The sequence below is a fragment of the Takifugu rubripes genome, chromosome 10, assembly GCF_901000725.2.
Source record: "Takifugu rubripes chromosome 10, fTakRub1.2, whole genome shotgun sequence".
Classification (NCBI taxonomy): domain Eukaryota; kingdom Metazoa; phylum Chordata; class Actinopteri; order Tetraodontiformes; family Tetraodontidae; genus Takifugu; species Takifugu rubripes.
The window spans coordinates 6,935,597-6,961,179 of NC_042294.1; the positions used below are offsets into that span (position 1 = coordinate 6,935,597).

The window sequence follows — 25,583 nt, forward strand, 5'->3', positions numbered from 1 at the left end:
TTTAAGACGATTTATATAGAATATTGTCTCTTAAATCTGCTAATACATATATAAAAGGCATATTTTGTTAGGAGGGTCAGTAAAGACAGTTTTGTTACTTTTTACATGTATTTAAATGAGCATTTAAGGTTCACATGTTTCACATTCGGCTGGTGTCCACATCTCATTCATCTGTTTACTGATTATTTTCATGATACACCCACATTTTTACCTGAAAATTTCCATTCATTGTAACTGCATCAGAGTCCTTTTTGACTGCTAAATTTAAACAATGTCAGGAAAGAGAGTCAGCAGCGGCCACCCTGCTGAGCGTGCTTGGTTTCTCCCCGATATTTATAAAAAGCTCGGTTGTATTTAACTAGAATATCCTTTAAGGTCTTCGGGGAAAAGTCCGCCGCTGCTGCTGGAGGAGATTTTCCAATCGCCGGTTTACTTTACGTCGATGAGCATGAGGTTTAAAAAGAGTCCAGCCGAGCTGATGATGTCCCCTCTCTTGGTGAGCAGTGGAACATGGCGATATCCTGTTACAATAAAAGACCACACAGGAAGTTGGTAAAATCCAACATCAAACAGGAAGAGCAATAAAAAAAAAGGCAGCTAAGCGTTTTTTAGAGAGCTGAGGATATGAAACCAAACTGGAGCACAAAGCTGCTTTTACCGTTCTGTATGCTGGTCAGCGGTAGGCAGTACTGCCCTATGAGGTCATTCTGGGATGTTGAGTCATAGTCTTCCACCACAAATCGCACCATCGCCAGCTCTGGCACGTGGACGTCAAACTGGAATCTGTGGTTCCACATGGGGTTGAATCCTGCGTGGACAGATGGTTGTTGAATCCCAAACTTATGTATTTGAGGTTAATGAACGCTCGCGTGTTCTGTCACCGTTGTTTGAAATGTAATGCGTCTCCTTGCTGGCGTTGTCGGCCGGGACGCCGTAGAGCTCCACTCTAACCAGGGGATCAACGATGGATTTGGGTTTGTCCTTGTTGAGTTTAGGCAACTGCTGAGCTGAGATCACCTGTTGTGTTGAGACAAGCCAGTGCATTACTGAACCTGTCCACTAGAGGCACTACTGAGCAGTTGTTAATCAGGCCATATTTTATTCTTTCCTAGATTTTAACAAATAATTGTAGAGTAGAGCAAAAATAAAACAACTTAAGAATAAACTGAAGCGATTATAAGACTTATGAACTAAATTCACCTTTTCAAAATGTTCCTTTTGTATTATTTGCTAAATGTGCCCAGCCAATCAGAAGAAGACAAGGTTCCCTGTAGGAAACACCAAAAGTTCAGTCAATCTCACCATGACGTGAAATGTCTTTCTCTTGAGCCAGGGCCCGTGGGTGAGCTTGCTGGGGTCGAACTGAGAGGACGGGTTTCTCATGAATTCGGGTTTGAGGATGTATCCACAAAAACCGTTTGGCAGAAACCGACCCTGGTTGATCTGCATTTCTTTGGAGGGAGTCTGGAAGTTCAGCGCGACTAGGAGGGAAAAAACAATCAGAGAAGAGCATGAATGCCTCACTTTTGTCACTTCACATCAAGCGCTAATGGCTGGATTTTGCGTGAGCTGTACCTATCTGGCACCCCACGTTCCACATGGGGACGGGGTTGTAGTTAGAGGAGTCAGTTCTGGAGCCCGCTGGATAGATCCGACTGAGTTTGTCCATATTGTGGTGGATGTATGCAGTAGCTGCAGGCATTAATAAACCCACCCTCATTTAACCCACTTCAAGGGTGACAAGAGTCATCACTTATGCAGATGATGTGACGCGCTTCCCACCTGAAGTGTCAGCCAGGTTAAAAGCTTTACTCTCCTTGAAGGACGACATCTCGTAAAAGGCCTGACTGTCCCTGGCGTGTTCGAAGCCGTTGAAGTGGACGCTCTTGCAATAGATGACGATGTCTGACAGCTCTTTGGCAAGTTTGATTTTGGATTTCTACAGAGGGGGGGAAAAGAGTGACAAAAAACTGACTTTCTAGGATGCTTTTCCTCAAACAAATCCACCTGGCGCACCTTGGATTTGCCTTTTTGACCGTTCTCTTTACAGTCCGCCGCCTCGTCCTCCTCAGACACAGTGCCGTCTTCTATCAGAATGTTGTTGAAAGCATCATCCAGCTTGTTCAGTCGCTTCCCCTTGATGAGGAACCTGCCCTTCAACGCCTAAGGAAACATCCACAACCACAAATATGCATTTATAACACCCCGTTGAGAAGAAGACTATATTCTCAACTACTAAGTATGTTTGTCTGCCTGCCACTCCCTTTCAGCAGCTGGTGACAGAGAAGAAAAATTGCAAGAGGCATGGTTACAATTGAGGCTAACAATGTCACAGGCACTCGTGCCAGGGATGTGACTCATAAACATTGCTGTTTAGATAGAACATTTTGAGCTCCTCTGGCAGGAATATGCTGCAGAAATGAGAGAATCAGTAGGGTGATACATGGGCTTTGAAGAGACCACTAAAAACAACGCGTTGAGCCTCATTTCCCAAACAAACTCAACAGTCAGGTATATTTGAAAAACGGAGCCGCTTGTGCACCTCAGGGGAGGGGAAGTTAGAGGGCATGCTGTTTCCCAGAGGCTTTGTGAGCAAAGCACCTCCCAGGATGGAGATCAAGTGGTGGGCCATGAGTTTCTGTTGATCCACGGTGCAATGGTTCTCCAAGGACAAGATGACTGGATACTGTGAGGTCTAGAAGAGTAGAAATGGATAAATGAGCACCTAGAGCAGCGACAGAATACAGTAATGAGAACAGTCAAGTCATCTCACTTTGAAGGCGTAGTCTTTGATGGCTTTGATGACGTCTCGGAAGAGCACTTTGGACGTGATTGTGTAGCCGTGGTAGATGATAGGCTCGCCGTTGGGCCCATCCCAGCAGTCTAATTCCACACAGCGGCAGCTTTTCATCAGCGCTCTGCAAGGTGAGAACTTGAGTTAATCCTTGTTGTGGAGAACCAGCAAGGTTCTAGCTAACACATCTGGAGCCCAGACCCAGAGAGAACATGCTGACAAGAACAGTTACTTGATGTAGGCCTCTGTGCTGCTGGGGCCTTTGAGCTGGTCCTCCATCAGGTACGTGTTGTGCGAGGAAGAGATGAAGTAATGGTTGAGGGGCTGATGCATGTCCTGGTATATGTGTTTATGAGCCGGGTTGAGGATGCAGCCCTCATCCTGGTGCAGGTACATCAGGAAGCCATCTTTGGTCATGTGTTTTCTCTGCTTCGCTGGAGAAAAGAACAGGCAGATACGCAGGTAAGGCCCAGGACATCCCCCACCAGAAGATCTTGTGCCCAAGTGAAACCTGCCTGTTTGATCCACTTCGTATTTTTCGATCAGCCTGACAGCATCGTGCAAGTTCACCTGCTCCCTCTGTTCATTTAACAGGAAGTTCAGCAGGTCTTTGGAGCTCATCTGGCCCTCTGTTGCAGCGTACTTGTCGTAGATCACGTTGATCTCCTCCCGTTGTGTGAGCAGGTCGTAGAAATGCTCGATTTCAGAGCCCTCCAAAGAGCCCGAGTTGGACTTGTCACATTTCTACGACACAATGGGTGAAATATGGCTGTAAAATGTGTTCCAGACCCAGAAACCTCTCTTTGGTGCTCACCTTGAAAATTTCCTCCGCGTAGACATCATCCACTTCCACGTTGATCTGTCGCAGGAAGTGCTTCAGCTCCTTCAGGGTCATCTTGTTGTCTTCGTTTTTGTCCGCCTTCCTCATGCAGTTGATGATCCAGCTGACAAGATGGATGTAAGACTTTACTCGTTTTCACAAAAGAGGGAGGAAAAAACGCTTTGACAAGGATACTGCTCGCTCTTCTGCACGTGACTGAGGTTGCGCATGTTGTTTATGATCTTCTCGATGCCGTTGACCCACTTGCGGGCCACCTCGCCGTTAGGGGCCATCAGGTCCAGGTTCTTCTTGCGGCCCTTGAAGATGATGGAGAAGCACTGCGCTTCATCCACGGGATGCGTGTGTTTATTGAGCCCTTCAGACTGGCGACCGAGCCGCATGGAGTCAATTTCATCGACGGAGACTGGAGTAGATCAAATGAAAATTCAATTTTGTAAACTGCAAATTAATTACGTGAATTAATTTGTTTCAAGTTTCTCACGAGAAACTTGAGAACATTTGGGAAACTCCATGTTTGGGCAGTAAACGCTGTGGCTTATCTACAGGAAGACCTTCGTCTCTGCACTGTCACTCACTTTTGTAGCAAGAAAACCGCAAAAAAAAAAGAAAACCTTTTCACCGCCTGTCTTGTCAAAAGGCTCATGGTCTCGGGCTCAGCGCCACAAGCGCAAAGCAGTATTTTTAGCAAACATTGCCTTTGCTCTGATCTGGCAGCGGAAAACTTGGAAATGCAATAAATTTTAAATACCTTTTGTAATGATTAAATGAGTATGATGCGGCTACCAATGAACTTGTTTGATGAAAGTGGCCAAAAACTGAATCATATTTTTTAAAAACGGGTTTGATTTCATGGAAACAATTGTGCTCGTGGTGTCTCGTGGTCTCATGGTCACTGGACATGTGGCGGCCAAACAAGTCAGACACATCATGCAAAGATTTAATTAACCGCAATCTGTCCTGCTTGATGTTCACAAACACTGAAAGTCTCCACACACACACACACCATGTGTGTAGAGCTGCGCTGTCCAGCAGCTTAATGTACAGAAGAGCCCATGCACGACCATGCATGATGTAATCCCGCTGAATGGCAACAACCGCCCTGCTAACAAAACAGCAGAGACCACAGGCTCAGCCAAAAGGCTGCGACGTAGATGCCTGCAATCACAGTGTTTCCACCCTTAAGAGAATAAGCCATTGTCCCTGTGTCGGAGTCTGTCAACTGAATTTAAAGGTCAGCCTGCTTGTAGGGAGAATAAAAAGTGGGGGCGGCGTAAAGGAAACGCGCCCTCGTCTTGGCGCGCACGCAACCGACGGCGTGAAGGTCAAAATAACTCTGGCAGAAGAGGACAGCCTGTTTAACCTACACACATACTCATTTGACTGACATAAGGGGCCTTTTGAGAGGACCTCTTCTGCGGTGGTGAGGCTGTTTCCTCCTCATCGTGCAGCATTCTTTAAATGCCTCTCAGATGAAATGTTACACAGTCAAATGATTGTGACATCTCAGGAAAAGTTCAGCTGTTTGTAAGCAGAGAAAAGGGTGTTCCCTTTATTGTGCCAAAGGAAAAGTTGATAGCTCAGTAAGAAAAAAACTTTACATACCATGTTACTTTGTAAATATACAGTGATTACATCCATTATGGTAGTATCCATAATGAATATTACTGTATATTATATAATATAATGTTATCTAGTGTAAACGTTTTGGACCAGTCAGACAGAGTTTTACTGTTTTAGTCTCATTGTGATGATTCAGTCTTGTGGTTTTTCTGCACGTAGCAGTGAGCGCATGTCACACAGTACCTAACAGAAGCTCTCTGTCATAAAAATGCAGTTTATGTGTGACAGGGGTGGTGGGATGTGTTGCTTGTGGGTGAGCTGGGCTACGTGGAGGGAAACAGCCAGACCTGAAGACACTTTCTAAGACAGGACTTCACACCATGCAATTGAGGGAGGCTGGAAAGCTGCGGCTCGCTAAAGCCCACAGGAAATTTTTCAGCCCTTTTACCCCTGATAAACAATTTCTCTGGGTACAAATCCCACCTCTGCACAACCTGAACCATTCGCACAGCCGTCTTGCCCGGCATCGTATCTCTGTGTTCTGTCTGCGTCTGGATTGGAAATATACGCCGTTCGGCTTGTCAGTGTTTGTTCAAGCTGCTGGTCAAAGGTTATCAGACCCAGAAAGCAGCAGCCACAGCCAGGAAGGGGGGAGGGGGTGGGGGGTATCAGAGCATTTACATACATTTCCACCTTGAGCATGAGCCACTGAACCAGCAATCAGAGGAGCCTAATCTCTCAGATAGAGACGCGAGCAAACGCAGGATTCACACGCGTATTTTCCAGGGATTAAATGCCAGTTTCAGCAGTTATCATTTCGCCATCATATATTGTAGGAATTTGAAGGGTGTGATCGCGTCCCCTGAGATGTGAAAGGAAAACAACAAGTATCATCAGGCCGAAGAAGGAGTGTCCCAATATTTTTTAAAAAAGCCAAAAACAAAGACGTTCTGGTCACGTAAAGAATGGAACACGGGCGTGATGCAAACAGCCAGCAGATATCCACACTCACATGTCTGGTTCCGTTTGAATTTCTTGTGCGACTCGTGCCAGATTGTTTTGCAGTCTTCCTGCAGTTTGAAGAATCGCATCTTCTTCCAGGAGGTGGAGCGAACCTTGACCAGCTCTCCGCCCAGCAGCAGGAACTGCACGTCTGTGTCGCCCTCCAAACCTGAAGGGAGGTCACACACAAAACCAGTCCAATCCAAAATCAAAGCAGCGTATGGTGTTTCCCAAAATGCACCAGGCCTTGTTGCCTGTCTGTCTTGTAAGATTAGTTATTGTAAGGGGTCTACTATCTTATCGTGAAGTTCAGATTACAAAAGATGCTAAAAGATTGCAATCTGTGACAGATGCACCTCAAAAGATTACTTGGCGCAGTTTCTGACTGTGGTGTTTAGTATGATAAAGTGTTTCATCCAACAGCTGTGCTCAATCATTTGAAAACACTTTCTTTATGTTTTGACAGATAAAGTATCCATGTGTGACGCAATAAGACAAACAAAGGGGAACAAACTGTAACAAAATGTATTTATTGATGTTGTTGGTGTTTTCAAACTGTTGAGTCACACTTGGGACTGCTGCCCACAAATGGCACAACACAAAGCTGGAATTATTGTAAAAAAAAGATTTGGGGGGGCGCAATTACATTTTTCATTCAGACACGATACATAAAAATCTAAAGAAAAAAACAGGCCCTGGGAGATTTTTAATGAATGAATGAATGAATGAATGAATGCAACGATTAGCCCCGCTCTGTTTAAACTCTGCCCTCCAGCAGAGGGTGATGGAGCGCACAGAAAGAGAGGCCTGAAGCCACACATCTCAGATTATATATACAGCATTTAATCACAGTATTTATTTATTTATTTATTTTTACTTTTTACGTGCATCTGAATGTGTGTTACCCCCTTACACACATGTACAATGTGTAATAAAATAGTTATTATAACGCGTGTGGCGTGATTTAACCACAACATTGATTCCTGGTCATTTTTTTATTATTCCATTCACCCGACACGGACACGCAAAAGGTTTGGGGTCTCCTGGCCTTTGTGGAGAATGAGTAGGGAACATAAACCTTGAACACAAATCAAAAACAATGGCAGGGTCATGCAGGGTTGTAAACTGATCTATTTTCCCCTGCGTTTCCCTACGTCATCAGTTTTTTAACGCAGGGAGACATCGGCAAGTCAGGGCAAGAAAGCTGTGAGAGCAACTTTAAGGGATATTTTACCCACGGGTGGGGGGTGCTTCCCATGACTTTCCTTAGGAAATCTCGACTCTTCCGTGTGCTTGTTTGTTTTCATTAATTTGTGCATTTTACACCCTTGTAAAACTCCATTTTGAAATATCATTTCATGACAACGCGAGTGTCTCCTGTGCTGTTTTCCCCAGGGTGACTCATAGATTCTAAACATAATTCAACAGTCACCTAAAAAAAATCACAAGATCACATGAACCAAACTCGTCGCCTTCCTGTTCCAGTTCCGACGAACTAAAGACTGTCCAGTGGACATTTCATTTTAAAATCTAATCTAAGTTTCCATGAGGAATGCATGGCTCCGGGCGAGGAAGGACCCATTATGTCTTTTGGATTTTCCTTCTCCCACAGTCAGACGCTTCAAACTCGGCGAGCGGTTTGCGCGTCAGTCTGCTGGTAGACTCCAAATGCCCGACGCATAAACTCATTTACACGCTTTTGATGACAGGCAGGTAGGGGGGACACTTACCCAAACGTTTGCCGTTCTCCTGCGCAACTTTTTTAACATGTTCCTGGAATGCCCGCTCCTCTTCCTCAGACCTTTTCGGACGTTTGTGTAAACACGACATCGCCGCATGCGTATTTCTTTGCGGTATCCAACAGGTTATAATAAAAAGCAAAGAGGCAACGGCCGTTTCATCTGTCCTCTGTGTGGTGGGAGGCAGATACAGAGTAGATTTCCCCCCCAGACACACACACACACCCTCACAGGGCGGGTCTACAGGCATCTATTGCTCTGATGTGTGCGGACGGGACAGTCCGTGCGCAGTCTGGACAGGGGTGGTACATGTGTGGTGAAGTCATATTCTAAACATATTTGAAAAGCAACCTTTATTGAGGATCAGCGAGTGAGTACTTGAAATTTGTGCCTGATTTAATCTGTTTTGTGACGGTTCAAAGCAACTTTCCGCTAAAACTCAGATCGTGTGGGCGCAAGTGAGGCATGCTTCTGTTTTCTTTTCAAGATCCCAAAAATGCCAAGTGGTTTCATTCCAAATATGCTTTAAAACTAGTGCCATCTAACGGTCGGTATGCATAAAAGCAACAACTGTCAGACAATTACCCAAAATGTTTCCTGTTGTTGCAAAGGGTGGCGTATAAATATAACATACATTTGAATCACCCTTATACGAAATATAAATATTTCTGAACCCTAGAACCTGACATCCATACCACGAACGTGTATGATTGGAGATTACTTGTCACCGAAAGATAAAAGGGATCTACAGCATAATTGGGTGCCAATTTTAATAAAACACGCCAAAATACACGAAATAATGTAACTTCAATAACAGGAATCAATTGCTTTATTACGGAATCAACTCTATATGTAAAAAGCAGGGGAAAAAAACCCCAAACAAACAAACAAAAAAAAGCGTTCACCTTGGCACATCTACTCACCATGCCTGGCTCTTGTACCATTTTTCTCCATCTTTAATTCCTTCCAGAGATGTCACAGTAGGTCAGGGTAAAGTCCTCTCTCTTGGCACCACTATAAACCCTTCAGAGCGGGGAAAAGTGCAATCAATGCTCCTCTTGGTCAACCCTCTGAATGTGCTCCCGACGTCAGCCAAGCAGGTTTTTATGTGCTGTCCACACCCACAGCAACACCGGTCTGACAAGTGCAGCTCTGTTCTTGCGCCTTTCAGCTGACTGTCAGTGGCAGCTACACCCTGCGGGGGATGACAAATACACACTTTCCATGCAAACGGCGATAAGATTGCACTATCTTTTCCTCGTAATGAACAGCAGATGCGCCACATCTGCAGATGCAGGGATTTCCTGGCCCTTTGGCCGGCGTGATTTCATTTACTTCTAGGGTGTCGCCCCACTTGGCTCGGCGCAGGTGCTATTTATAATCTAAGGTGTGTACTTGGCCCGGTTACATTTAACTAACACTACATACTGCAAACTGGGAGTTTTGCCAGTACGCCTTCCAACGTGTGGAGTGATCACCGGGGTCGTTAAGGGCCGCCGCCAACAGCGACAGTCATCAGTCGTAGGCTGGAAGGTCAGCAGAGGACTTGGCCGAGGGTCGAGATCTGTACTATATCAACATGACCGTGAAGGAAAACACTGGTGAATTGTTGTGCGGGTGTCAAGCACGACAGGAAACATTAAAGTGAGTGATTTTTTAGTAATTCTGCAGGTCCCACCGTTCCACCCCCAGGCGCCCAACGCGCGGCCCATGCGTAACAGCGCGCTACGGTCCTACACTTCGGGCACAGAGATGTCCCGAAGGTTTGGGTGTCGACCGACAGTACCAGATATCAAAGGCTGAAAAAAAACCCTTTGATCTTTCTATGACCAAAGGCCGGGGATGCATTTTAATACAGCTATGTAACATATTATACGCGCCCCGTATCGAGCTTCAGCCACGTTCATCAACTATGGAGAGAAATCCAAAATACAACAAGGTGAGGTGACGCAAAACATTACTCAGTCCTGGTATTTCCTACTGTGTGTGGTATGGTTTGAATGTAACATCCAGAATAGTGTTAAATCCTCTAAAATGCGCCTGCACACACACACACACACAAGCATGCGTATTTAAGGGTTGGGTTTTAAGGCGTTGACAGGCCAGAGGCAGAAGCACAGTCCCAATTTGTGTGGAATTCATACCAATCAATCCTGCCAGGTCTCATGACCTAAAGCGTGGAGCTATCGAAAAACAGTTAAACCACCTTCGGCACCGTCTCCCATTAACTCCCATGTCAAGATGAGCGATACAAAGACACAATAAAATGGGGGGAACGCGTTCCAATCGTCGTTTTTGCTGCAATCTCCCACCAGTGCTTCGCAATATTCGAGCAGTATCAGAAGTCACGGTTGCAGTTTGTGCAAGCGGTCGCAAGTCTCGCATCGAGCCCGCAAAACACAGAATCCCTGCAAAGCGCAGGTAAGAGAGCCGTTTCAGAACGCTGCCATGGCTGTCCCCGTGTGTACCAACGCGCTTTTATTTACTTCTTTGTTTGTTTGTTTGTTTGTTTTTGCAGGTGTGGTTTCCTTGCTGAAACCTCTGATGCTCGATGTGGTCCCCAGCATCCAGCAGACGGCCGCGCTGGCTCTGGGCCGCCTGGCGGAACAAAGTCCTGTCCTGGCTGAGGCTGTGGTGGAGGAGAACATCCTGTCCGACCTTATTCGCTCTCACATGGGCGAGCAGAATGTGAGTAGGGGGTGGGGGGAATGCAAAGGGCAGTTATATATGAATAACAATTAGCGCAATCAAATTATTCCTATAAATAATTGGGGTGGGGGGGGGGGGGGTATACTCAATGTGTGTTATGTTGTTTTAGATGTAACTGGTGCTGGTGTAACAGCCTCTATCTTAGTTTGGGCAGTGACAGTTGATAATTGTGTTTATGTTTTTATGTGTGTGTGTGTGCGAGTGCATTTGCAGAGGTTCTACAAAAAGACGGCTGCGTTTGTGTTGCGTGCGGTGGCTAAACACTCGGCGGAGCTGGCTCAGGCTGTGGTGTCCTGCGGGGCGGTCGCCCCCCTGGTGCTGTGCATGGAGGAGCTTGACATTGGGGTGAAGGAGGCCGCCGCCTGGGCCTTGAGCTGCATAGCACGGCACAGCGAATGTAAGGACACTCACGGAGGGATGCGTGGCTCTCCCTTCATCTCTCAGTTTTTTACATCCCCCCCTCTCACTCGCAGCGTTGGCTCATTTGGTGGTGGATGCCGGTGCCGTCCCTCTGCTGCTGCTGTGTCTCAGGGAGCCCGAGGTGACCCTCAAACGCATCGCGGCCGCTACGCTCAGCGACATCAGCAAACACACGCCGGAGCTGGCCCAGGCTCTGGTGGACCACTGCGCCATCACCCATCTGTCCCCGCTGATCCTCCACAAAGACATCAAACTCAAAGTCAGTTTAAAGTCCCATCACTCCATATTTCTGATGAAATGATGAATATTAGATCAAAGCTCTGCTTTGCATTCATGGCGACTTCACCAATACAATGTGTGACAGGACTGGAGATCAATGTTCCCTCTAAGCTGCGCGCTTGCGCAATCGCGCACTGCTTGCACATACTCAGCGCACAAGAAAAACTATGCAGCACACAAAATAAAATTCAACAGAAACGTATCAATTAATATCTAATTTTAGAACTGATAATTAGACCAGTAATATAGTTTTCTCTACCATTTCGCAACATAACTAAATGAGCGACAGGTGTCCAGCCAGTAATCCGATACAGTTCACTTACGCTACGCAGCCAATCATAGCATTGACAGTGTTTGTGTATGTGCCCTGCCTTTACTCGCCGTGCACGTTAGCTAGCTAACAGCAGTGCAGTGGATCTAAGAGACGCAAATGCTAATCCCTTATCATGGCGAAACGAACGGGCAGAGACACATCCACTCATCAAGCCAAAGTAAAAAAGAAATGCGGTTCTTTTAAGATGGAATGGCTGTCGGAGTGTGTGCAAATAGAAGAACAAGCGGTGAAACTGAGTGACTCTTCCTATGGTTAAAGCAGGACTCTCACATATAACATAGTACACATCTCATGAACAACAAGATTTTTGTCTTTTTCATTTTATGTGCTGCTGTCATTTGATTCTTTTAATAAGCCATGTAACTTGCTATGATCCGAGGTTTTGAACAAGCGTGACACTGGCCACAGCGCTGGCCACAGCGCACCCATCTGATGTTGCTCACAGTGGTCCTCAGTGTGCTCAGAGAGCTTGTGTGTCTGCTCAGACACATGAAAGATTAGAGGGAACATTGCTGGAGATGCGTCATTACATTGGTATTACAACCCGAGTGTTTTTGTTTTTAACGCTGCACGCAGAGACAGGTTTTCTCAGCTCTCAGTCAGATCAGCAAGCACTCGGTGGACCTGGCTGAGATGGTGGTGATGGCTGAGGTCTTTCCCGCGGCGCTGGCGTGTCTCCGAGATCCCGACGAACACGTGAGAAGGAATGTCACCACCCTGATGAGAGAGGTGGCGAAACATTCTTCAGAGGTACCGCACACACACACACACACATGGGTGGAGGCATCAACAGATGAAAATGAAGTGTGTGTGTGTGTGTTCCAGCTTTCCCAGGTGATTGTGAACTGCGGCGGCCTGGCAGCAGTGATTGACTCTCTGGTCCATTGCCGTGGAAACGAGCGGCTGCCTGGGATCATGATGCTGGGCTACGTGGCGGCTCACAGTGAGAACCTCGCCATGGCGGTCATCCTGTCCAAGGTGAGCCTGCGTTCCTTGTGTGAGTCTCTTTAACGTGCCGGCTTCCCTTCTGAAGTGTGTTCTCCGCTCCTGCAGGGGGTGCCCCAGCTGGCCCTGTGTCTGACCGAGGAGCGAGAAGATCACATCATCGCTGCCACCGCCTGGTCCTTAGGGCAGATTGGCTGTCACACCTCGGAACACGCCAAAACAGTGGTGTTAAGCAATGTTCTTCCCAAACTGCTGGAACTTTACATGGACACCAGCAGCTCTGAGGATCTGAAGGAAAAAGTAAGTTCACGGCTTCCTTCTGAGCCAACTATTCAGCTGCTCTTCTGTACTAGATGTATTCACGCCCATCTATGATGGTCATCACTGGTCGGTGTGCGAGCTTATTATTTACTCCTTTCACTCCCAGTGTAAACAGGCTCTGAAGAGCATCGTGCAGTATTGCACCCACCTGACAGCCCTGGAGCCGCTCCTCTACTCCGCCCCGAAAAACATCCTCAAGCACGTGCTCTGCCAGTTCAGCAAAGTGAGTTTATTTCAGTTTGGTTTTGCGCGTTGGCAATGTCCAGGTTTCTAAGTTCTTTGCTTTCCCGGTGCGTCTTGCCACCATTCGGAGGTTCTGCCCTATGACAGCAAAGCACGTCGGCATTTTGTCACCAACGGGGGGCTGAAGAGAGTGCAGGAGATCAAAACTGAGCCCGGGTCTCCGATGGAGGAGTACATCAACAATATCAACGGCTGTTTCTCTGAAGATATTGTCAGGTGTGAAACGAGCAGGATACACACTCACCTGAACAATAGAATGGAAGTGAATTTAAATGCGTGTTTCAGGTTCTACACCCCAGACTATGTCAGCGTTTTGCTGGAAAAGATGGAGGACCCAAATCTGAGCTGCACTCACAACGAATAAAGTTTTGTTTTTAAAAAAAAATTGGATTCAAGAGGTTATTTGAATCTTACATTATATGAAGTCATGTTCTTGCATTATGTTATATATAAAAACTCAGTGGCGGGCCGTGCATTTCACACCCAGGCCTTCAGTAGTGCTCCGTCTGAATCAATCCAACCCTCAATAACCATTTTATGGCTATAAAACTTCCACTGCGGGTACAGCTGCGACACACATAAAAATGCATCAAAATTACCTGATAAAACTGCAATATCATTGTGGCAAGCTCGGGTTTTAGGTTGCAGAAGAACTCAGACACGGACTCCTGCAAGCTTATGCAGCAGTTCGACTGCAGAAAAGCGTCACTTTATTAAACACGAAACTGGAGACAAAAGAACGAAGGGAGGTCTTCAATCACACACATTACCTGTCTTATGGTGTGCAAGTGTAAACAGTAATTAAAAACATCAACAACCAGAACTAAATAAATAGAACACTAACATTGAAAGTTGCAAAAGATACCATTTACAACGAACAAAAACCGGGTTAACACCAACCTGAACCCACAGACACACTGCCACAAAGCATGCTGGGAAATCCCCACACTGACCCTCCCCAACACGCTAAATTATTTAGGAATATAGCAACATTTTAGTATAATAATCAGGATTTTTGATTTTACTCACCAAAAATCCTGATTATTTGTACACAAAATCCATCCTCCTTTCTTTCCTCAAGAAGATTTCAATTACTCTGTTGTGCAGATTATCCGTGCGTTTCAGTTCCATCAAGAAGTCCTTTTCTATCGCCATCGAAGCTAATGCTGAAAGTCGAGCCTGCCCTGTCGTATTTCTGGCATAAGTTTTAATTCGCTTTAGGGCTGAGAATGTCCGTTCAACAGAAGCAGTAGACACGGGGATGGTCACCGCCAAACCGCCACAGTCTATCAGTCTTTTTAAGATTTCCCTATTTTTCTCCACCTTTTCGCTGCGGAGCTCCGTTTCCCTGCCCACTTGCTCGCTCGGCTGTAGATGCACTCTGGTTTCCCCAAAAGTTTTGGAAAGCACCGTCGCTTGTAAGTGTCCGGCAGTGCTTTGATGCCTCGTTGCTGCCTTGGTTAGGCAAGCCAAATTTACAAATCCAGTGTGGCTCCAAACACCATGTCGATCAGTGGCAAATAACAAGCACTCCCAGCAATACAATTAGCAGCGTTCCTCGGAGCCTGTGAGCCCGGAGTACCGCTCGTAGTTAGTGGACTTAAAGTGGCGGACAAATCCTTTTCCCGGTTGCGACAGGCTTACTAGCTTCGGAGTTGCCCGACCTTGCTTAACGATGTCCAGCTTTTCTTGAAAAGTCCGTCTTGAAAATGGCTTTGACAGTAAATCTGTAACCAAATCCATTTCTTCTCCTACTTCAGCCATTGTGGGTTGACAAAACCGCTGTTAAATCAACACAACAATATCTTTGCTTGTGCAGCTCCCTACAGATGCAGTTTGCTAGCTCTGGCTCGTGCACTCTCTGACTATCCAATCAAAGCGTGTGAATACGCTGACGTTTCCTACGCCTGCTAGAAGGCCTTGGTGTCACCAACTCAAAATCTGGTTGAAGCAACAGTTTGATCGACTTTTTTTTATGCTACAGGGCCCGCAGAACTGATTGTGAAGGCCTCCAGGCAGATTTCTCTGACCCTGGCAACAGATAGTGGCTGAAATGTGATTGGTTAAATGCTTGAATATGAAAATACACGTCTGGAAGCAGCGCAACCAGGGGGCTGGCAATGAAAGGAAGCGGACAGACCATTTGGAATTATTTAAAACGTATTCATGGACAAAATATAATGAACATCAGTCTGTGATTCAGATATTTTTAGGCCAGCAGAGAAGGCCTTGCAGGCCCTGACGGCCCACCACTGTAAAAACTACATTCATTTGTGAGGACGAGTAATCAATGGGGTTCTTTAAGTCTGACAGTTTACCTGATTTTTTCAATGTCAGATTGATGTTGGATAACTTTATTAAAAATTTATATTTTTGATTGCCTTCAAGTTTTCATTGATATACATTAGACTTGGCATTTGTTGGCGGTGCAGAGTAGCATCTAAAATAAAATAACCTTTAGGGACCTGTCACGCGCGGTGTAACTGCACCCCTGATTCAGGAGGCACAAAAAAGGTGTGATTCATTTGTGCAGGTGGATACGATCTTTGTCAGCAGCGGGACGCCCCAGCTTCCTGTCTGTTGCCAAGGTGACGCCACGCAAGTTCACCTGGAGTTAAGCTTCAGAAACGAGCCCGTCACTCGGATAGATTGGAAATCTATCGCTTTTTTCCCCGAGAGGTTTCTGGCTGCAGTTCTTTTGCCTCAGGTCGATTATACGGTACAGGTCTCTTGTCTTGGCCCGGAAAAAGCTCAAACTTTTTGTGCGTCTCTCAAACGAATCCGACCTTTTCGCCTTTTGCCAACTACCGCGTCTTTTGTTCCTCACTACTGTGTCTGGCGACCTGCAGCTTTGCCAGTAAGTGACAGTGACAATTTACATGTTCAATAAAAGGCAGAATAGTCTAATTCTGTCCTTTAATATGTCCTTCTATTAAATTCACAGTTGGTTCGTTTAAAAAAAGAAGAACTTTAACTGTTCTCATGCTGGCAGTTTTATAAGCAAGGCTTGTCTCTTTGGCTTCTGTCTTCTAAAGATCTTTAAGAGTGAAGCCTGTCTTGAATAATTGAGGTGGAACCATTCAATACTGACTACATTTTATTTTAATGCAATATGCGAGATGTTAGGGCCCTCAAAAATGCTCTGTTCACAAGAGCTTCAGGTCGCATCAGCGTCTATTGTCCACAGTACATTTTTTACATTAACTCCTCATTACAATGGATCAGTGTTAATCTAATCAATGGTAAATTTTGTAAGGCTGATTGCCAGGAAGAAAGGCTCAATTATTATTATTTGACAAAATATAAATTTCAAATAACGCCACAAAATGTTCCATGGGAAACTCCCATTTCCACCAGTTCATAGCAGAAAGATGTTTCCTTGATCATATCATTGTGCCCTAAACAGAAGACATCTTTCAACGGTCAAAGCTTTGATCCTTTGATTCAGCGAGCCTTGATTCCCACTATTACATCTATGTCAGATTGTATTACAGCTGTTCTTTACATCACTGGCATCAATTAACCAGGGACGGTAACTATGGAAACCATTGCAGAATGTGATGAGGTAAAATACTAGCAAACATGTTATATGTTATATTTCCTACTGTGTAAGATGTTTGGATGTGAACGTAACATCTACAAATGTTCTGTGTTGAACTGAAGGGAACGTGGATAAATGGCATGATGTCTTGTTTGTGCATCAATTGCTGGTGCTGGTTTAATAAACCCTTCACCCACCTGATGACATAGGTAGCGATGAGCATATTGAATAGTTCACTTTGCTGATTGAGCTGTTTCATATAGGGCACCATGCTGGAACCAGAGATGGGAAACATATATGCTGATCCCCCCTTGGACAGCCCCAGACCCTCATCAAAAACAAGATTGGTAAAAATATTCAACTACTGGAAGGCACAGATGGCGTTTCTGATTTACAGCCTCCAATCTAGGAACTAAAAGTAAAATGTAGCGAGGACTATTAATAAAGGCATATAGCCTCTTCAGAATTGCACAAGAACGGTCATTTTTTACCCACAAAAATTTTAAAAAGTGGAAAGATTCAAATCCAAAATCCAGTGTTACTTTGTCAGACATTCATTTGGCACCAGTACCACAACATAACTGATAAGCTTTATTGTTCACTAGGGAATTTCTCATGTCCTTGCAAGCGTTTTCAAGGACTTTTACACAAAAGATATCACCAGGGGCTCCTTGTCCGACCGCTTCAAGCCAGAGAGTGGGGGGAGCAGCCACCAGAACAGATATGTGGAAGAGCTTCAGCAGGTAATCTGATCAAACTCAACTAGCTTGACTGGGGCCTCTACACAAGTAATTGTTATCTCATCACATAGATCCGCTCTGATTACAATAAGAGTATAAAAGAAGCAGACATGCTGGAAAGCCACATCATTCAGGCCAAAATTCGGGCGGAAGCTGCAGAAAAAGAAGCTTATGAGAGAATTAAAGAGAATATGGGAAATGCTAGCGATGACCTGGGACAGTTTGAATTCCTTGTGAAATCAGCCTTTACGTGGTGTGTAGACAGCAGTCTCCTCCAACAGCACAACCTGATTTCCCCCCGAGACTACCTCCCAGTACAGAACCCTCACGTAGAGCGGCCCGCAGCAGGTACATCATAGATTCTTTGGAGCCCCAGCCTGTTACAAGTCCAAAATCTCAACCCTAAAATTCCTTTTTTTCTCTCTCAGTAAGACAGGATCCTGCCAGACACGACGCCTCTTACAGCACATGTCTTCCCCTGGATGATGGTTATAATCAAATTTCCAGTCTAGAACCGATGGCGTCAGATTTCAGCCTAACCTGTGAATCCAGTTCCGAAAAAGAAAAGAGGAAGAAAACACCAAAGAAGGTGACGGTCAGAGGCCCCAAGTTGATGAGATTAGAGTTTAATTTAATAATCCAATATTCAGATCAGTCAACTCACATGGAAATCAGCAGATATAAAAATGGAAATGAGCATAAAAGCTCCTTTTGTTCTGTTGTGCCCATGACTGTTCAGAGCAAACAGAGTAAACCCAGACCGACGCCGAGGGATGAGCAGAGTGCGCAGGATTGGATGGAGGCTCAAGAAAAGATGCGGATGCTGAAAGATCGACACGACTTCTTACCGAACCCTCGCTTCCTGCCTCTAAACACGCCGCATGGCGCTACATCCCTCGTAAAGCCCAGAAACAAAGCAGCAAATGTGACAAATGAAAGGTGCTCGGAATCTCCTCCGTGTCTGAGAAGCTCCGTTTGTTGTCAGAATATTGAACTTTATTAACTCCCTTCCCTCTCAAAGCTCCTCTGAGGCTCCTGTTCCAGTCTTTTTAGCAGAACCCGCCACGCTGCTTTTTTCCGATTACACTGTGGGGCGAGTTTACGAGGTGGGACTTAATTTCTTCCTTGAGGTCCAATCATTCGCCAAGAACTTTTAAAAACATGTGTTCAATCCAAGGCAACGCTGGAGCTGAAAAATGTCACCTCTGCCAGCCAGCACGTCCGTGTCATCCCACCCGCCACCTCTTTCTTCTCCATGGGCCTCGGTAAGCTCACCTGCAGCCTCGCCATCCCACCGGTTCCAGCCCACATGTCTTGTCACATGAGTTTTCTGTTTCCTCAGGGAGGTTCCCTGGAGATGGTGGCATGGTCGCCCCAGGCATGAGTTGTAAATACACCATACGCTTTGCTCCTGATTCTCTGGGGGATTACGAGGACTGCGTCACAGTGGAGATGCAGATGGAAAAGCTAGTGGTGCCCATCGTGGCCAAACGACCCCCTCCGGTGCTCACACGTGAGTCTGGAACTGGTCTACCGGATGCACGGTTTCTCCCGATCTTACACTTGACATTGACGTCCTTGACGCGTTGCCTTCTGAATCATTTTCAGTGCCCAAAACTCTAGACTGCGGTTATTGTCTGATTGGAGGAGTGAAATTTGTCCAGTTCCAGTGCAAAAATGTGGGTCTGAGTGGTGGAAGCTTCTGCATCATCCCCAAGGGCCAGTGGCCGGTCTCAAACCTGAGGGTAATAAAGTCCATTTAAAGCAAAAAAAAACAACCTCCCAGCGTGCATCCAACGTAACCGCATGCATCTTGTCTTTCCTCAGTCTGTGGCGAGAACTCAGTTTTCCGAGCAGGCGCCCTTCGCCGTCAGCCCGTCACTTTTTAACCTGCAGTCGGGCGATACGGTTGTGGTCGAGGTGAGTGCAAACGGGAAACCGAAACGGATTAAAAGGTGTGTTGAGTTGTTAGAGCCCACATGATTCTATGGTTCATTTCAATGGGAATCCGGAACTTTTCAGGTGGTTTTCTTTCCCACGGCGGCTGAGAGAAGCTCCCGAGATTTCACTGTGGTGTGCGACAACTGCCAGGTGAAAGAAATCACAGTTGAAGGTGATGGAATGACCTCAGAATTGGATCCGTAGAAAACACTGGCAGGTTGTTTGGCCACTCTGATCTCTGTGCGTGCGTTTCTCCAGGTGAAGGTCAGCTCATTGCAGTCAAATTCATACTTGCTTCTGAGAAAACGGAGCGTCCCTCGCTGGCAGAGGCGCGAGATCTCACTGCCCAGCACTTCGTCCGCTTTAGCCCGTGCAACCCGCACTCTGTGCAACAGGAGAAATTCATCGTTAGGAACAACACGTAAGCCCCCACACCTCTACAGACAGACGCAGCACGGCGACGCAGCGCTATTAAAGGCACATTTGGGTCTCTGCAGTCACGTGGAGCTGCCCTTCCACTGGCGGATCATGAAGCCCAACCTGCGCTACCTGCTTCCGGGGGAAACCCCGGAACCCTCTTATATCCGCTTTCACCAGGCTACGGATGACGCTTTCCAAGTCAGGCCGCCCGCAGGTGTTCTGGCTCCCTGTCAGGATGAAGAGTTTCTGCTCACGTTTAATCCCAAAGAGGTGACATTAAGGCGACACCAAAGTTTAGTCTTTCTTCTGGAATATTTATTTTGTGTTTCTTTGCTCAAGTTAAGGGACTACCACAGCGTCTGCCACTTGGTCCTGAACGATGTCCCACAACCACGGCCGCAGCCTCTTGACCTCAGGTAAAGCCTCCATTTCTTTCTTTCTTAATACATCGAGGGAAAGAATCTCCGCTAAGCACGTGTGTATCTGTGCAGCTGTAGCTCCCTTCAGCCCTTGCAGGCTGGCACCAAGGTGAGCGATGTTGTTGCCCTGGAGATAGAGGTCAAGGGGTCAACAGAGCCGTACCAGGTTCTCCTGGAGCCCAACGCCGTCGTCATCCCCGGAGAGATTTTCATTTCGAAAGAGACACGCAGAAGTTTCATGGTTAATTCACAAACTTGCACAATAATTTGCTTGCACGTTGCAGTTGAAGCAAAATGATGTCTGTATGTCTTGTACCAGATGTGGAACCACAGCAGGACGCGTGTCTCCTTTCAATGGGAGAGAACCTGCAGCAGCAGCCACATAATTGAAATAGAGCCCCCTACTGGAAGAATAGGTGTGTTACACAGACGAGTGCGCAGACAAATCAGCTTTTATCGAGCTTGACTTCTTCATTGATTCATTTGTTTGTCCATTACAGAGGTGAATGAACATTTTGATTTTAATCTGGTTGTGACCGGACTAAAACCAGTGAGGGTGGAAACCAGCGTGGTCTGTCGCATAAGGCACCATGCCAAACCTGTCAGCCTGGCTGTAATGGTCAAATTTAAGGTAGGAAAACTCAGTGAAGCTTAAAATCGATGTGAAACCCTCCACTGAATCCACCTGGTCTAATTTATGGATATGGCATGCTTTGGCTAGGGTCCCATAGTGACCCCCAGCATTCCCAGTATTGACTTTGGACTGATGGAACTGGGCAGGCGAGCCCAGACCTCTCTGATCCTCACCAACATCACACCTCTTAAGGCCACCTGGGCCCTAAAAGAGAGGGAGGGCCACAAGGATTCACCGGTAATGAACCTACAAACTATAAGCCCCTCCAGCTATCCGTGTGATGATGGATGATGTTTATGGACCTATCACGTCAGCATCAGATAATTCCGAACTACAGTGTCCAGTGTTACAAATGTCTGTTCCTCAGATTTCAGTTTGGCCACGCAGGGGCGTGCTGCGACCCTGGGCGTCCTGCAGCGTGGACGTGGCGTTTACGCCGCGTTTGTGCCAGGAATATGACACGGAGCTGCAGCTGGCAGTGGTGGATGGACAAGACTTGTAAGGAAGAGTACGTTTCCATGCTGATTCTGTGAGTCCAACGCTGCCTGTGTGTTTGTTGCAGTCGTCTGTGGGTACGGGCTGTGGTGCAGTCTCCACAGGTGTGTCTGCTCAACTGCCAGCTGCTCCTCTCTGAGCTCTACCTCGGTGTTCCCACCACGGCGACAGTCACGCTCTTCAACCAGACGCTTCTGCCGTCACACTTCAGATGGAGGGTGCGCCGCAACCTGCATATTTGACTGTATTTACATTCAGTTGCGAGTGGTTAACAGTATTTTTGTTTATTTAAAATTCAGAGTCAGCTCGAGGGAAATCTCAGTGGACTATGCATGGCCACATTTGACCCCTCCTCGGGGACTCTTGAGCCTAACAGCAGGATGGAGATCACGGTTACCTTCATTTCTCACACAGATGTGAGTGAAAGGCTTCCAACAGTTGATGTGTTCGTCAACCATTATACGAGATTTTGGCTTTTAGTTTTGAAATTGCTGTTTTTCCAGTTGGAGCTGAAGGAAGTGACTGCACTCTGTGACATCCAGGGGATGATCTCTCCACTTGCTCTTCACTTGGTGGCTTCCAAACCAAAGAAACTGAGCGTGAAATATTCGCTGCCCAGCACCAGGTGATCTCACCACTCCTACCCTCGATAGCTTTGCTAACTGCATATCTTAATTATTAGATCGACATTTTACGCTGATATGGCATCTGTCCTCTGGTTTCTAGCTCTCCTGGTAATAAAAGCCTGCAGGCAGTGTCACTTGACTTTGGAGATAATGTAAAGTTGGCGAGCGCTGTCACCAAACAGTTATTGATAACTAACCAGACCGCTATCCCGGCCCCCTTCACCATCGAGGTGCAGTATTTCTCCTGCGGCGCCTCAAAATCAAAGGAGCAGCTGGAGAGAAGGTACGAGTGCATGATTACCAGCCTACATTAATGGCAAAAAGTTGTAAAAAAGACTGCATTTATAATCGCAGGTGTTCCCCGGCGCCACTGATCCGAACTAAGAAAACAGAGGAACGAGCGCAAAGTGGTTCGTGTCCGTAGCCTTTCAACGTGAGCAGATGGAGGACTTGGGAATATGATGCTAACCTTTTTCTCTGTGTCCTCACAGAGTTTGTGAGTCACCTGCTGGCTCATGGGAGAGATGCAGGTTTCTATGTGTCACCACACAGCGGCATGTTGGGACCTTTTGAGACCAAAGCCGTGGACGTCACCGTCTACACCGACATGTGGGGGGAATACACAGATTTCCTCATATGTAAAGTACGCTGTGGCTAACTGGACCAATACCCATTTCTTTTAGCTCCATACACTGATGATGTCTTCCTGTAGGTGGGGGAACTCGAGGACACGCTCATCCCCATGCAGGTGAAGGTCAAAGGTTGTCCTATCTACTTTCAGATCACAGGACCGCGGCCCAATGACCAGAACCGCGGTCCAACCCTACGGTGAGTCCCACCCTCCATGTCTGAAAATGGAAATCCCTCCCTGACGGTCGTCTGTCCTTTTTCCTGATTAGGTTTGGCACTCACATATGTGGAGGTGACACGGTGTCGCGCTGCCTTCGCATCAACAACCCCACCATGTTTGGTAACCACACCTAATCAATATCGGCTCGGCTCGCTTTAGCGTCTCTATCAGCGATGATTGTCTTTGTTCTCCGCCTGCCACCAGATATCCGCCTGGACTGGGAGACGTACAACATAAATGTGGACGAGCGTCCGCCTGTAGGTGAACCGAGAGACGCTCCCTCGCCCCAGCCTGCTGATGACGGCGAGGCTGCGAGCATGTCGGTGGAGAGCCTTCAAGGCTCCCCAGAAGGAGACGCCAGCCCAGGCGCCGAAGGAACAGACGCCTCTGCTCCGGACGTGATTGTAATTACGGACGAAACATTAGGATTACTTCTTTTGTTACCGTTTAATTGCTGTGCCTACTGTACAATACTAACGGACACTTTAAAAAATGGTCGCTTTTAGGATGGGGAAGGCAAGGAGGGATATCCCTCCCCTCGCCAGGAGAGAGCACACGTGGCGACCATGTCTGATTACCCGTACTGCGTCACACCTCAACAAACAGTACGTGGAGGCGGATTTTAGCGCCATGCAGAACATCACGCCGATCTGTTTGCTCAGCTTGCTGTCGTGGCGTTCGCAGGTGATTCCAGCCAGAGGCAGCAACAACATCCACGTGTCCTTCACGCCTCTGACGCTCTCGGAGTTGGGCAGCGAGACGCGGTGCGTGGGCATGGCTCTGGGATTCCTGAGTCTCCCCAACGAGGTGACGTGCTCTGTGATGGCTAAAGTTGCCCGCGTTTGCCCATAAACATTTGGATATATTGTATCCCCTGTTTGTGATTACAGCTGGACCTTTGCGTCCCGGAAAAGGTGGTACGGACTCAGGGTGTGGACCTGGAGCCGGTCAGGTTGGATCTCCTGGCGGTCGTCAAACCACCAGTGTGAGCAGAGTTCTCAGATTATTAAAACCCGTTTTCCTTTGAATAAATGGTGATAGTCAGCCATGACAGTCGTGTAGCGTGACTATTAACACGCCCGCTGCCGCTTTTCTTCTTGTCGTTCCAGGTTGTCGGTGCTAATGGAAGATGATGAGGGGACGCTGGAGTTCCGGGCCTCGGCTTCAGATCTAGTGAAGGGGCGCTTGCAGAGGGAGGTCAGCCTCAGATACGGTGACGCCAAATACAGCCTACCCGTTGTCCCATTTTCATCGCCCTCGCTCAATGTTCTCTGTAGATGCCGTTGGGCGACTTTGACGTCAAACAAGCCCTCCGGCTGACAAACAACGTAGGAGCGACGCTACACTTCAGACTCGGGACCCTGCCGCCATTTTCCTTGGTCGAGCCTCGGCATCTCCTTCAGACCAGCAGCTCCAGCCACCCTTCCAGCGATGGGCAGTATCTGGTGCTCCCGCCACACCACAGAGTCCAGGTGAGACATACGAGATGGCTTTGTCGGTCTGTTGTCAAGGTAACGTGACATCTGCTGTCACCTACAGGTGAATGTGGTCTTCCACTGCACTCCAGCCCTCCTGGACTATGCAGAGCAGGCGGGGGAGGACCTCCCTGCTGGGGTGTCATTGATCCAGTGTGAAAATGGGCAGAAGAGGTTGATGTTTCAGCAGAACCTCCTGATTCAGTACAGCAACCACAGCCAGCAGGTCAGAAAGTAAATCAGCGGTGAAACAGAGCAGACAAACAACCCGACTGAATTCTGTCCCTGTGCAGTCTGTGCCTCTCTGTGCCCACCTGTCCCTCCCTGCGATGGCCCTGTCCACTGACAGGATCCACTTCGGGGTCTGCTTCGTGGGGCAGACGCTGACTCGAGGAGTGAGCCTGAACAGCCGCGGCGGGCGCACATCCTGGACATCAACCATAGGTTGGTTACAGTCCTATTGCAGATACCTGTACAAGTTAATGAACCACAGCACGGCTTTACGTGTTGTGTAATTGCGTGCAGAATCACGGGACTCTGATGCCTTCGGAGTGGCACCAAGCTTTGGGTTTCTCGGATCCAAGGACGCCAGGACCATCCAGGTCAGCTTCACTCCGAGGTAACAACCCAGCACTCGCCTCTGTCAACGTAAATGAGTTCTTGTTGCGTTTTGTAGTCAGAGATTATGTTTTGTGTTGCAGCGGGGAGCGGGAGTTCAGGGCTACTCTGGTAATATTGTCTCCTCTAGTCAAGACCACCCTCACGCTGCAGCTTCAGGGGACAGGATCATTCAACGAAGTCCACAGAAAAGACCACCTGACATGAGGGTTGCGCAGTTACCCCCTGCTGTTCACCCTCTTCTCATTAAATGAATCAGAGTTCTTCTAGAATGGATGCAAATTCCTTTGAGATACTGATTGTGTGTCTGCCCCTGGTGCCGTCCAAAGGCCACGGACCTTCTGCTCATTGTGTGGGTGGTCAGACACAGACATTTTCTGTAAAAAGTGTGTGTTTGTGCATGTTTAGTGGATACAAAATTAAAAAGCTAATTTGATGTACGGGTACATTCATTTATGACATGTAACATCAGCAACATTGTAAAAAAAAAGTCCCAAAGTCATGCATGAATAAATAAAAGCATCAATTATACGTTACAACATACACACGCACACACACTCACACACACACACAGGACAATGAAATGTGAAACAAGTGTAAAATCTGAAAGGCTGGAATGTATTTTCCCATTTCTTCA

At 47.0% G+C, this 25,583-nt stretch overlaps 3 protein-coding genes across 5 annotated transcripts; 2 read left to right on the forward strand and 1 right to left on the reverse strand.

The window, feature by feature from the left end:
* Positions 1-23: 23 nt before the first annotated feature.
* On the reverse strand, positions 24-9,162 carry plcd1a (phospholipase C, delta 1a). Of its 2 annotated transcripts, none has more exons than XM_011607938.2 (15): positions 8,860-9,162; positions 6,208-6,366; positions 3,810-4,038; positions 3,609-3,738; positions 3,310-3,538; positions 3,027-3,228; positions 2,774-2,918; positions 2,543-2,695; positions 2,017-2,163; positions 1,783-1,939; positions 1,576-1,692; positions 1,303-1,481; positions 882-1,017; positions 659-808; positions 24-521 (listed from the first exon to the last, which is right to left on the reverse strand). In XM_011607938.2, exons 1-15 carry the CDS (start codon positions 8,888-8,890, stop codon positions 430-432), a joined length of 2,256 nt encoding a protein of 751 aa, XP_011606240.1. In that variant the 5' UTR covers positions 8,891-9,162; the 3' UTR covers positions 24-429. The 2 variants fall into 2 exon arrangements, with proteins under 2 accessions (XP_011606240.1, XP_003968055.2); XM_003968006.3 differs by lacking the exon at positions 8,860-9,162 and adding an exon at positions 7,928-8,833.
* Positions 9,163-9,833: 671 nt separating this feature from the next.
* LOC101062404 (sperm-associated antigen 6-like) lies at positions 9,834-13,562 on the forward strand. Its single transcript, XM_003968005.2, has 11 exons — positions 9,834-9,875; positions 10,252-10,357; positions 10,455-10,624; positions 10,859-11,042; positions 11,119-11,324; positions 12,255-12,428; positions 12,504-12,656; positions 12,732-12,923; positions 13,051-13,167; positions 13,258-13,403; positions 13,473-13,562. The coding sequence occupies exons 1-11, from the start codon at positions 9,849-9,851 to the stop codon at positions 13,549-13,551; spliced, it is 1,554 nt and encodes a 517-aa protein (XP_003968054.1). The 5' UTR covers positions 9,834-9,848; the 3' UTR covers positions 13,552-13,562.
* A 2,312-nt stretch (positions 13,563-15,874) lies between these two features.
* dlec1 (DLEC1 cilia and flagella associated protein) lies at positions 15,875-25,379 on the forward strand. Of its 2 annotated transcripts, none has more exons than XM_029843133.1 (38): positions 15,875-16,044; positions 16,992-17,075; positions 17,334-17,471; positions 17,540-17,816; positions 17,897-18,057; positions 18,208-18,407; positions 18,490-18,574; positions 18,646-18,733; positions 18,811-18,981; positions 19,077-19,213; positions 19,296-19,388; positions 19,491-19,581; positions 19,668-19,830; positions 19,907-20,099; positions 20,169-20,245; positions 20,321-20,489; positions 20,568-20,664; positions 20,749-20,879; positions 20,970-21,119; positions 21,250-21,380; positions 21,445-21,595; positions 21,677-21,793; positions 21,881-22,002; positions 22,104-22,286; positions 22,358-22,413; positions 22,495-22,646; positions 22,716-22,831; positions 22,903-22,973; positions 23,058-23,257; positions 23,360-23,458; positions 23,538-23,660; positions 23,744-23,838; positions 23,963-24,050; positions 24,131-24,325; positions 24,393-24,554; positions 24,622-24,772; positions 24,854-24,947; positions 25,030-25,379. In XM_029843133.1, the coding sequence occupies exons 2-38, from the start codon at positions 16,998-17,000 to the stop codon at positions 25,151-25,153; spliced, it is 4,929 nt and encodes a 1,642-aa protein (XP_029698993.1). In that variant the 5' UTR covers positions 15,875-16,044; positions 16,992-16,997; the 3' UTR covers positions 25,154-25,379. The 2 variants fall into 2 exon arrangements, with proteins under 2 accessions (XP_029698993.1, XP_029698992.1); XM_029843132.1 differs by lacking the exon at positions 15,875-16,044 and adding an exon at positions 16,677-16,752.
* The last annotated feature ends 204 nt before the right edge of the window (positions 25,380-25,583 follow it).